Source organism: Carya illinoinensis, chromosome 5, assembly GCF_018687715.1.
Source record: "Carya illinoinensis cultivar Pawnee chromosome 5, C.illinoinensisPawnee_v1, whole genome shotgun sequence".
Classification (NCBI taxonomy): domain Eukaryota; kingdom Viridiplantae; phylum Streptophyta; class Magnoliopsida; order Fagales; family Juglandaceae; genus Carya; species Carya illinoinensis.
Window position 1 is genome coordinate 24910518 of NC_056756.1, and position 12949 is coordinate 24923466.

General features: G+C 38.2%; 1 protein-coding gene and 1 non-coding gene across 5 annotated transcripts; one reads left to right on the top strand and one right to left on the bottom strand.

The window, feature by feature from the left end:
* Window positions 1–1610: 1610 nt before the first annotated feature.
* LOC122312080 lies at window positions 1611–1717 on the top strand. The gene has a single exon (XR_006242994.1). It is a non-coding gene; the product is annotated as a small nucleolar RNA R71 (small nucleolar RNA).
* A 6914-nt stretch (window positions 1718–8631) lies between these two features.
* Window positions 8632–12450, bottom strand: LOC122309032 (myb family transcription factor MOF1-like). 4 transcript variants are annotated; one of them, XM_043122375.1, is made up of 8 exons: window positions 12347–12450; window positions 12173–12218; window positions 11605–11859; window positions 11450–11526; window positions 11273–11309; window positions 10579–10732; window positions 10082–10334; window positions 8632–9022 (listed from the first exon to the last, which is right to left on the bottom strand). In XM_043122375.1, the coding sequence occupies exons 3-8, from the start codon at window positions 11729–11731 to the stop codon at window positions 8756–8758; spliced, it is 915 nt and encodes a 304-aa protein (XP_042978309.1). In that variant the 5' UTR covers window positions 11732–11859; window positions 12173–12218; window positions 12347–12450; the 3' UTR covers window positions 8632–8755. The 4 variants fall into 4 exon arrangements, with proteins under 4 accessions (XP_042978309.1, XP_042978308.1, XP_042978307.1 ...); XM_043122374.1 differs by having other exon boundaries at window positions 12173–12239; window positions 12347–12406; XM_043122373.1 differs by lacking the exon at window positions 12347–12450 and having other exon boundaries at window positions 12173–12330.
* Between the last annotated feature and the right edge of the window lie 499 nt (window positions 12451–12949).

Consider the following 12949-nt stretch of genomic DNA (forward strand, 5'->3'; position numbering starts at 1 on the left):
CTATATATTTCTTAATGACATCTACCCGAAAACAAGTACTTGGATCTTCTGAAAATTTCATGGCTTGGTAGATGTTGAACATAACTTCTTCTTTATTAACTCTCAATGTCAATTCACCCTTTTGAGCATCAATCAAAGCTCTTCCCGTGGCCAAGAATGGTCGGCCAAGAATTAGAGGGACTTCTTCATCTTCTTCCATGTCTAACACCACAAAATCAGCAGGAAAAATAAATTTATCCACATTTACCAATACGTCTTCTATGATTCCACGTGACTACTTGATGGACCGATCCGCTAGTTGCAAAGAAATTGTTGTATGCTTCATCTCTCCAAGTCCTAATTTCCTGCATATAGAAAGTGGCATAAGATTAATGCTAGCACCAAGATCATATAAAACCCTATCAAAAAATGAATTCCCAATAGTGCAAGGCAAAGTGAAACTCCCCAGATCTTTTAATTTTTGAGGCAATTTCTTTTGAAGAATGGCACTGCATTCTTCAGAAAGTTTCACTGTTTCAAACTCCTCCAATCTTCTCTTCTTGGAAATGATGTCCTTCAGGAATTTGACATAGTTTGGCATTTGTTCCAAGGCATCTGCAAAAGGAATATTTATGTGAATTTTCTTAAAAATATCCAAAAACTTAGAAAATTGCTTATCTAATTTTTGCTTTTGAAAACGCTGAGGGTAAGGAAGTGGAGAAGCGAAAATAGGAGGATTGTCAGGAAATGAAATTGCTGGAGGCAAGTCGGTTTCATTGACAATCTCCTCTTCTTCTACTTGATCCTTGCTTCGACCATTGTTCGCAGCGATAGGGGTGGATTTGCTCTCCTTTAATGGTGACCTCTCAATTTCTTTTTCACTCCTAAGTGTGATGGCCTTGCATTGTTCCTTTGGATTCACTACAGTGTTGCTAGGAAAAGCTCCTCTTTGTTGGGCATTGATGGTCGTGGCTAGTTACCCAATTTGCATTTCAAGATTCTTCATAGTGGCTCCCATGTTGCTACAATGAGTCTCAATGTTGTCCAACCGTGAATCAGTCTTTTTAAACCTTGCATTGGTCTCCTGAACAAAGGAAACCATGGCATCCTCAAGTGACATCTTCTTCTCGCTTGGTTGGCTATCAAATCCTGGAGAAGGATGAGGTTGCAACACATTCTTTGTATTTCCATATGAAAAATTCTCATGATTTCTAAGCCCTGGATGATAGTAATTTGGCATAGGATTACCACGATAGTTGTAGTTCCGATTGTTGACATATTGAACTTGTTCTTGACTCGCTTCATTACTTGGAACTGTCATACTTGTAGATGCAACATATTCTGTACTTTGTGGTATCTTTTGTGTTGTCAAGGCTGAAATCTGATGAGATAGAGTAGTTACTTGAGCTGAAAGGGCTGCTATCGGCTCCAAGTCATGAATTCCAACAACCTTCTTAGCCAAAGTCCTCTCAGTTGGCCATTGATAGTTGTTTGAGACCATTTCTTCCAAAATGGTAGTAGCACCCTCAGCTGTCTTTGACATCGAAGTGCCACCAGAAGCAGCATCAACTATAGTTCGAGTTTGCCCATTTAACCCATTATAGAACATCTGAACTTGCAACCAATCTGGCAATCCATGTTGTGGACAACGTCGAACCAAGTCTTTATACCTTTCCCACGCTTCATAGAGTGACTCAAAATCATTTTGCTTGAATTGACCAATCCCACTCCTGAGTTGGGTTGTTTTTGCAGTAGAAAAGAATTTAGCAAGAAACCTCTCAACCATGTCCTGCCAACTAATGATGCTTCTCGGTTGTAGAGATTGTAGCCAACCTCTAGCCTTGTCCCTCAAAGAAAAAGGAAACAATCTCAGTCTAATGGTGTCTTCAGTAACACCATTGATCTTCACAGTGTCACAAATCTCCAAGAACATTGCCAAATGAATATTGGGATCATCCAGTGGCGATCCGCTGAATTGAACCTGCTGCACCATGCTAATCAAAGCTGGTTTGAGCTCAAAGTTGTTGGCATTAATTGTCTGGCGCATTATGCTCGAATAATTTCCATTGACAACTGGTCGTACATAGTCCTTCAAGGTGCGTGGTAGTGTCTCACGTTCTTCTTCAGCCATGGCTAGTATCTTATTTCTTCTTAGTGATCTAAGAGTTCTTTCAATCTCCAGATCAACAGGAATAATATCACGAGATCTAGCACGGCGCATCCAACGTCAAAAACACACCTGTAGAACAAATTAAAATAAAATTCTAAATTAAAACCAAGACTACTTTGTATCGATATTGACAAAAAGAATAAGAATAAACCAATCCCCGGCAACGGCGCCAAAAACTTGATCGATGCAAAACTGCAAGTGCACAATATCATAGTTTTATAATAAAGTGATAAGAAAAAATCGTTCTCAGGGAATGGTACCTTACTTTTGCCAAATACCAAAATTATACTAATCTCGATTTTATCTAGAGGAATCACTAAGATTTTTGTAGTTGCAAATTAAACTAAGATCAACTCAAAGAGAAATACGCAAAGGAAATAAAACTGACGTTCAAAGATCAAATTTATGGGAAAGAAAATTTCTAGGAAATCGACTTCACCTAATTCTTCACTATGCTTTTCTCATCTAGCTAATGTAATTTAATTCTTTTCATCTATTAGCAAATCTCTAATTCATCCAAAAGCCTCTTTCGATAGTCAATTGGAAATGACTCTTGTTTATCAATTCACACAAGAATATGCAAATTAAATAATCAAGAAAGCAATAAGATCAATGATTTAATTACTACATAGGTTCATACAAGTCTTTCGATCTCTATATTTACCTATGCTGAAATATTCAAGATCTATCCTATGATTCCCTCTTTCGATAGCAAATCACAAGATTAAATATCATCTAATTAATGGCCAGTTAATTAGAAGTAATAAACTTAGAATAAATCAGATAAACAAAGAGAGAATTGCCTTAAATTAGCATAGACAATTAAACATAGTTTAGAAATAGGTTACATCGTTTTCCTAGAATAAATAAAATTTAGCTCATGCTCGAAATGGAATTCAACATAAACGAATTCACCATAATTGTTCTGAGAATATTGGAAGAAAATAAACGCTGAAAAATACTCCTCACAGTCGCAACTCGTCTTCAAAAAAACTCCAAGGAAATGATTCAATGCTTTTCTCCCGTCTATGCTCGTGTATGATTCCAACGCACGTACAATATATGGAATTTCCTCTCCAAAACAGATGAATTGAATCCTTCTAGCTATATTTTTCTGTCCCAAAAAGTGTTCTTCAGTCAACAACCACGGCCATAGAGTGAAAAATTCATTTTATATGGTGTGACGGCGAAAAACTCTAAATCTGTCAAATTACGATGTTCGCTCAAGCGGGGTGTCGAGCGCTCATCGAGCATTCGACTCTGCCTGATTTCACTCGAGCGTCCTATCGAGCGCACGTCAAGCGTTCGACTCTTCCTAATTTCGTTCAAGCGGCTAATGTCTCCGCTCGAGCGATCTTTGTTTTCCAGCAATCCGCTAAAGCTCACTGTCGAGCGGAAGTCGAGCGTTTGAATCTGCCTGAATTCGCTCGAGCGGCCAAAACCCTCCACTCGAGTGATCTTGTAAAATCTGCAATACGAAACTTTACAAGTCATCAGTCTCTCATTCAAAATAGACAGAGGTCAGAGGAGACGTCAAGTTCCATCGGAACTATAACTGACGATTTTGTCATATAAAAGGCAATGGACAATAGTCACATCCCACTTTAGAGATCGTAAAGGACTTCAACACTTTTCATCTTTATTTTCAAAGGCTTCAAGGGTACCAAGAGTTCAAAGTCTTCATCAACCTAAGGATTGTCACTTCAACACGACCACTAGTATTTAAAATACTATCGAGGTAGGTTCACTCCTACAACCATACTTTTCTAACCATACTAGAAAAGTATGGTAAATACTTATCAATATGTTCAGGATTTGCATGTTCCATTTATTGTCTCCTTCTCTCATAAAAGTGGGTAATTTTCTCACTATATTTATTTATCACTTTAGTGAAATGATTTAAGTATGGTGTGATTCAAAGTGATATGCTTTTAATGTGCTCTGTATTCATGGGATTGGGTTGAGGATTCTCCATACCATTCCTGAACCGCGCATTGCCACGAGTTTCATACAGGTAGAGGGATTCCCCGTGATGATCGGGGTGGGGCATTTCTGTATTGGTTTCACATGATATCACCGGTAGAGAGAGTCCCCACATTGATCAAGTCTAGTGTCCTTAGTGATGTTTTGGTAGTGGTGTTCAGGTATTGGCCAAGTAGAGAGATTCCCAATATTGAACGGGTGGAGTGATTCTCCGTTGGTTTTGGTGAATATGTTCATGTATTAGTCGAGTAGAGAGATTCTTTGTATTGAATGGGTGAAGTGATTCCCTACACTTGGTAATATTTATGAATGTATATGTTTTGCTCAGATAATGACTTCTTGCCATGCTTATGAACATATGAGTTTTGCTCATAGGGTGATTCTTCATCATGCTTAAGAATTTATATGTTTTGCTTTGAAACGCCCTAATGGAAGGCCTATACCACATGGTCTATACTCTAAAAGGACTAATCAATATACAATTGGAGCCCCATTGGAACTTTATAAAGAGCAAGAACTTCTCCTTCCCAAGCAATGTGAGATCTCATACACTACCTACCCTTATTCTTATCATATGGGGGTATCACATGCTTAGATGTTGATTCTTTATCTTACTTAGGAATACATGTATTTGTGCTCAGAGGGTGATTCCTCGCCATGCTGTGAACTTAATCTTATTTACATGAATTAGTACGTGCATATTCATTTTCATTGTCCTTCATTTCTAGTACTATCATAGGTTTAACCTACTGAGATTTTATAGAAATTTCACTGTGGTTGTCCCACCTGCGGTTTTGTTCTTTGGAGCCATAGACCTTGATGCAAATGTAGCCTAAGAGAATTATACTGAGGAAGAGAAACCAACCCAACCTAAAGAGTAACCATGGATGCCTACCTCTATTTAGTTTTATATTCTGTAATTTAAGATATTCATTGTAGTTTAGCTATAAGTACTTTCTGGGTCACTATATTTTGATGTAAGCAATGATCTTATGATGGTGTGTAATTATATTTGGGACGAAGTGATAGTGATATTTGAATATTATTATTATTAAAAAGTATTGTTACACTTGTCTTGTATTCATCTTCAACTAATCATCTTTACCAATTTTGTTGCAATTTTAATTATCCACATGTGCTCCGCGCAGTCCCCTTATTTGTAGGAAAAGGGATAAAACCGACTAGCTCAAATCCCGGGCACCATTGTTCCTCGTCAAAGAAATACTGAGGGTCGAGGGTTGCACAGTGTTTATCCAGAAGAGAATCTTGTACTTCAACATTTTTTTCATCCAGTAGGGAATCCATTAGAGATTAAAAGGGGTTCCTCATAGGAATTAAATCCTCAAACTGAGAAGTCTCTACTTCCACTTGAATGTTACTAACACTCTTCAATGTATCTTCTGTAACTGCTAACGTTGGAATCAAAGGTTCGAAGCTCAACAATCGACTACTCCTTTGTAGGGGGAATCACTTCAACCATAATAGGATTCTCCTCTTTCTGCTTGTATTGTAAATCAACAGTAGGATCAACAACTAAATCATTTTCTTCCTTTCTATTTGATCATCTATCAAAGTTAATGCCTTAACTTCAATATTTGCTTCATTTTCAACATATTGTTAAGGGGTTCTTCCTTTGTTTGAAAGAAAAATTAGTCTTTTGTTTACATTCTATTTCTTAATGCCCTTGAAGATGACAATGTGCACAAGATTTTGGGAACCTTTCAAATATTACTTGCTCCCAATGGCCATCATAAAGAGTTGAACCTATCCAAATGAAGTCTTCCTTTGTTGTGGATAGATCCATTTCAACACATATGCGGGCATAGCTTGGACGGCATGGGTAAAAGTAGGGATGTACAAGAACCGAAGAAACAGGCCGAGAACCGACCAGACCGGCCGCCGGAGCTGGGAACCGACCTAAACTGGCAAAAAACCGATCAGCTAGCGGTAGGATTTAAGTCAAACCAACGTCGGCCGGTTCGGTCCAGTTCGCTCCATAGAAAAACCGCTAAACCGACTGACGTCTTTTCTTTATTTTTTTTTTTCATATATATAGGCCTAAAACGACGTCGTTTCACTTATTTAAGTGAAACGATGCGTTTAGATCCTACAATTTCAAACAAACAGTAAGGAAACGGCGTCATTTGGTATGTTGATACCAAATGGCATCTTTCTGGTTAGGGTTACTTCAATCAACCCCACCTTTCTTTCTTCTTCGACTCCAGTCTCCTCTCCACCGTCACTCACCCAGGCGGCCATGTACGCACAAAGACTCTCTCTCGACTCTCACCTCTATGCTCTCTCACCATCATCACAAACTCACGTCCTCCTCAACTCCTCCTCTTCGATGTCACTCGCCACTGTCAGCCACCATCTCCTCCACTCTCACCGACGAATATCACTTCTAATGTAAGCCTTCATAACACCATCTCCTCCACCTTTCATAACGCCACGCACAGACTCCCGATCATCTCCTGATTGAAATTTTTTGATCTAATTGAAGAAATTTGTTGAATTTTTTTGTTGAATGTTGCGAACCGACAGCAACCGGCCAAAACTACACCAGCTGGTTTTCCCACTCTTTATCGATCGGTTTCGATCGAGATTCTCTCTTGAAAATCGTGTCGAGGTTTCAGTTTTGGACCGAAACCAAACCGTGGTGATCGGTTTTCACCCCTAGGTCAAAGTAGCTAGATCTACTTTTAAAAACCTGCCTAAAGGTTGAGCAATGACTTTCAGTCTCAGAGACGAGGAAACACAAAAATTCAAAGGAACCAATGGCAAACGTAGCCATACTAGCGCAATTGGAGATTCCTCATTTGGAGAGAAATCTCTAGTCCACTTGAATATATAATCGAAACAATGCACCTTACATAGTCTGAAGCTTTCAAGAGCACATGGCGATGATCAATGAGATTAATGAGTAGCAGCTTTGTATTTAATGATCGAACGGCTTACATAGTAGGCCGTCCCCTAGAAGATTTTGCAATCAACACGTATTGTATTAGACTTGCCCATAGGTTCTCACGTGGTTGTGGATGAACCGGACTCCACAGAAATTAAACTGGGAAAAATGAAACTTAGAAATTATCCATCAAAAATCAGAAAGTATCATAAAAAAATCAATTAAATTCTTAGAAAATCTGGTACGACGCGAGCGAAATAGGATAACAAAGGGTTTCGAAGAAAAAGAGAAATTACTCTCCAAATCCAGTAATGAGGCTGAATACAAATGTCTAGCATTGGTTGCTTATAGCTGAGGTGTATTGGCTACGCATGCTCTTATGTGAGCTGCAAATTTTTCTTGATTCTCCTCCCGTTGTTTGGTGTGATAATATCAATGCTCTTGCACTTGCCTCATATCTCATTTTTCATGCATAATTTAAACACATTGAACTTGATTATCACTATGTGTAGGAAAAAGTAGCAAATCAAGACATTATTTTGGAACACATCTCCACTTCTCTTCAACCTGCGAATATCTTTACTAAAGATCATACAGCTGATAAATTCTGTTTTCTTTGTGACAAACTGTCCATCTCAGATCTTCCTGTCAGTTTGTGGGGGAATGTTTAGGGTAAAGATGATTCAATTAACAATAACTCAATCAAGATAAGTCTCAAAGTTGTTTGATGTGTTCCAGAGTTCTAGTTCCAAACGGCTGCTGTTCATTTGAATATTGTAACCTTTATGATCATGGTTTTATCTCTTGTAACAAACTTATGTCTTCTATATCGATTGTAATAGTTTTGAATATGAGCTTTGTTTTGTATAAACAAAATCACATACTAATCAGCATACCAATACTAATTCCTTCATATTTAAAATTTAAATTAATACTATTTTTAATAAAATCTACTTTTTAACTAATCATATTAAATTGATACATATATTAATATGCAATTATACTTACAATTAGATTTTTTTCCTTAAATATATATAGATCAATACATACACTGTGTGTAAGTAAATCCAGAACAATTTTCCATTCTTTCAATGATTACCAATGAAAAAGGTATTATTTATTGTCATTTTTACCATGGGGCAGGATTGTTATGATCAATTAGGTACAAAAATATCTTATACCCCTAATGAGATATTTTAATTATAGCATTATTTTTAAGGAAATAAGATTTTCTAGACTTGGTAATGGAAATGACGGAAGTGTCGTGGCTTGACAAATAATTTCCATTTCTGGCTTTAATAGTTTGTGAAGGGTTCTCCTATATATAAGGGTCTTACGTAGTGCCAAGCAAATGGTGCCTTACGTACGTCTTTCTCGACGTAGCCCCTTTTTCACTTTAGCCTTGATTCAAAAAAGGTCCAAAATCCTCTAATACCACTGGGTCCATACCTTCAAGAAGCCTCACAAGAACAGTTTTGTCTCTATTTCGGATGCCAGAATCCCAACCAGAAGCATCCCATGTCACAGTCCAAATATGGGTCACATCTAAGAAACTCGAGTTCATTAAGCCATTCTATCAAAGACTGAACCAAAATAAAAGAAAAAGAGCATGATAGGAACATGCCTAATGGATGACTTTTACATTAACAACAACTACCACATATCCATAAATAAAATTTTACAAAATTAAAAAATTACCCAAAAAAAATAAAAAGCCACTAGATACCGCATAGAGCTATAGATAGATCTAAGTTAATGCTATGTTTTCCTGAAGAAGAGCTGGAGCAGTCTTTATAGTTAGACCAAGGGTATGACGAAATTGCCTCGCTGATCTCGCTCATGGAAGAGGCGTTACTTCTCTGGGAGGAGGGAGGAGGCAAGGAGAGTGATAACGACAACTCGCAGCCACCAACCTCTAGTACATTTCCCCTTCCCTCACTCTCCCGTTTAGGCATTCTTTCCGTCGGGCGCTCTAGACCAGGTACCTGTCAAACAAAACCAGTGTTAAGAGAACAAATCTATGGTTACCAAACGGATTTGAAAGTGCATTCATTCTAGTGGAGGATATTACTTTGCTGCAGGTTTTAGCCAAAATATAAATCTATAATGCATGCAATAAGTCTTATTAGTGTTATTAAAGCCATGATATTAATATACATTTCTACACCAGAAAGTTTCAATGGTGCTAGCACAAGTCAGCAAAGATCAAGTAGGGATAGCCCTAAAAGACAAATAAAAGGTTAAGTCCTTAAAGGACTCTCTGTGCCAATGAGGTTAAAGGCCCATTTGGGATTTTAAGTTGGCCAGCCATAAGGGTGTGTCCGGCCATTAATAGTAGAGAGGACCAAGGAATGTTTTAGCAGCCCATTGGGATACAGTAATAATAACAATAAGAATAAAATCTCGTCAAACATCTATGAACCAACTTCTCAAATACTTCAATTCCAGCATTGATCCTTAAAAGCCAAAAACTGTCCATGGAAAGGAAAAGAAGCCGAAGCAAATGGCTGGTCATTGTTTCCCTAATCAGCATTCACAAATCAAAAAGGAAAGAGAGAAAAGGACAAAAAAAAGGACGCTTTCATTGCTTGATCCTACTTGTGAAGACTTTTTCCTTTCCATTTCTTCTCTTTCTTCTTCTTTTTTTTTTTTTTTTTTTTTTTGGGTCACGAGTTCTGTCTTCAAGGATTTGAAGTAGTTAAAGGCTGTGTACACTCACAAATAACACAAGTATGTGAAAAGAGCAGAGATTTCTCATTTAACGTGGAAGCATTGCGAGATAATACTAACTAAACACACTTCCCACTGTCTAGCAAGAAAACGCTGCATGTGACAATACAAGTGACGCATGTTGACCTAAAAAGGATGGATATTCCATGCTTCCACCGGTCACCAGAGCATTGTCAGAATCATAGAGCAATGCCATATTATACGAATATACATCTTGTTTGATGAAACCAACAACCAGCGTTACACTCAACCCCTTAAGAAAAAGCTGCTAAAAGGAAACAGCAGACAGAGAAGGAGAGAGAGTTGAGGCGTACCTCCAAGAAATCGGATTCCTTCTCTACTGCATATTTGAGAGAGCTGCGGTTGTAAAGATCTTGTGGCAGATAGAAGGCTGTGGATTGAGGCTGGGCCTGCCATCTCGAACCAACATAACCCTCCTTTATTCCCCTATGCTCAGTCATGGCCCGCAGATAATCATCAAAACTGTACGGATTCGGGGCTGTCTCACTTATTCTTTGGCTGCATTGCAGGCTTTCAGAGATTGAACTCAACGTTTCCATTCTAGCTCTGAGGGGGAGAAATCGAAAAATAAAATAAAACAAGATATTCGATCAGAGAAAAAGCCAGTTGTAAAAGCACGGATCATGCAATCCCCATTCTTTTTGTTTCTTTCTTGTAAAAATGTCACTTTTCTTGACATTTCAAAAAGTCTGAAACTATGTAGGCTTAGGGGAGAAAAGAAGTCTGAAAAAAGTTTTTTTTTTAATAAGTCTGAAAAAAGATTAACGCTCTAATATAATGCGTAGCTGACCTTTTAGGAGGGAGAGGACTGTTGCTGAAGTCAGAATCTGATTCTTTCTCAATGGATTTTGAAGATGGGTGAAAACCCATATCATTCACTTCATCAACGCACCCATCATCATGCTCCTCGAAAAATTGTTCTCTTTGTTGCATAGAATTCCTATCTGTCAAACGACAAAGAGACCCCGACATAAACACATGAATCACACAGAAAGGTGAGAGTAAAGGCAAAATAGGTCCCTAGCATTTAACAAGCCTTCGATTTGAAAACACTACTGAGAACTTCAAAAGATCGATGTAAATGAGGTTGTGGCTTTCATCAGAAATGCCAACAGCAGCAGATCTGATGGGATAATTTTTCTCTTCTGTTATCATCCATTATAGCATCAACTAAATAAGAAAGGAAACAATAAATGTAGTGATATTTCCACTCATTACCAAAAGATGTCTTATATTGCTGCAAGTCCTTATTCCAAAACACAGATTTGAGAACTACCAAAAAAAGATTCAGGAGTACTAACAAAAGAAACAATGGATGGTCTACGTAGAATAGCGGTATATATAATAGGACCTCAGTTTAAATAATAACAGAAATGTAGTTGTTTAGGAGTTGAGCAGCTACGGTATCTGAGGAACACGTGTATATGCCCGTTATTGATCTACATATTTCTGCCCAAAGAAGAAGGGACGAGAGTTTTAGATACCTTGTCTGCCCAGGTCACCCCTCATGCTTCTATACATCTGTTGGAACAAAGTAAACCCATGTAAACAAAGCAAAAGAAGAAAATTATCTTTTGTACGGTGTAAATATGAAGCCATGGAAGTTTCAACCAGCACAAACGGAAATGAAAATCAGATGACAAAAGGAAGGACAAAACAACCTGGAGATGGCTCTTGACATGTGAGATGGTTAGTCCTTTGACATCCATTAATTGAAGAACAAGCTTAGGTGTTGCCTCTACAATATATGATAACAAGGACATGATGAGCGCGCGCAGGACCCCAGAGAGAGAGAGAGAGAGAGAGAGAGACTTACTGTGATGGCCTCCAAGCCTCTCAATGGCATGAACAAAACAGTGATGGAGCTCAGGAGTCCATCTCAGACGAGGCACCTTTGATCTTATATACTGCCTGACAGCCCCATTTCTTCCACAACTGCTCATTTTATGCTATTGACCTTAACTCGCTCTTTTTTCAGAAACCCTTTTAATCCAAATGGGTACCCGAACCGAAAATCCTTGTTTCCTCTTCTAAACAAGCTTTCCACCAACTGGGTTTTCCTTAGATTCACCTGAAAAAAAAAAACATCTTTTTCAACCTCTTTGCACCCTCCAGATATATATAAAAAGAAAATCCTTGATCGAGGGCTTGGTATGGGTTCTAAAAAGAGAGGTATATACTTTCAAAAACGTTGGGACTGTCTAGGTTCAAAAGTAGCAATATATATGCGGGTCGCAGGCCTTCAAAAGAAAGAAGAAAAACTAGGCAAATAGCTGAGAGAGAAGAGGAGAGAAGAGAAGAGAGGAGAGGAGAGGAGAAAAGGAAAAGACGAAGCTGAGGCTGAGAGAGGGTCTGCAAATTCCTTAAAGGGCTTCTGAAAATACCTGCTGGCTGCTGCTGGTGGTTTCTGATTCTTACCTCCTGCTTGCACTGCAAAAGAAATATATCGTCCTAGTAAAACCAAGAAAATGAAAATGAGAAAATTCTCTCTGAAAATACATGAATATATATCACGAGCATCTGAATTCTGAGCCTGCTCTTCCAACAAAAATCATTACCCTGGCACCGTGCCACAACTGCCTTGCTTTGACCTTTGTCTCTCTCTCTCCCTTTCTCTCTCTTATAAAGTCTATCATCTATCAAACGCTAACGTCGTCATGATCACCAAAAGCCCATGAAATTGTTCTGAAAAATACATAATTAAAATGTTTATTGGAACACACCCGTTCGTCCTAAAGGGAGTGCCCACATATTTTCATAAATACGACCTTGCCCTTGTTGATGCTGTAATCGTGTACACATCCACTGGACCACTTGGCTACGTAGAGGTAGGGCCGCTCAGCTCTAATCTGAGGCCAAGTTCTTCGGATCCCGCACCCATTCCAAAATTCTAACACATATGGACCGTACTGCCGGTTTTTAAAACTTTTAAAATATGCATAAATCCATGAATTATATGATTTTTACATAATTAATTATCAGATAATTAATTAAATATTTCATAATTATTAAATAAGGTAGAAAAAAGGGGGTGATGCCTCTCTCTCTCTCTATCCCCGTTGAAATGTTCACCATTGCCCTTTGCTGTCTTGGATTCGCATAGGGCTTTCATGTCCAAGTAAAACGATTGAAAAAGTCAACCAGCTCATGCAAAAGTAAAA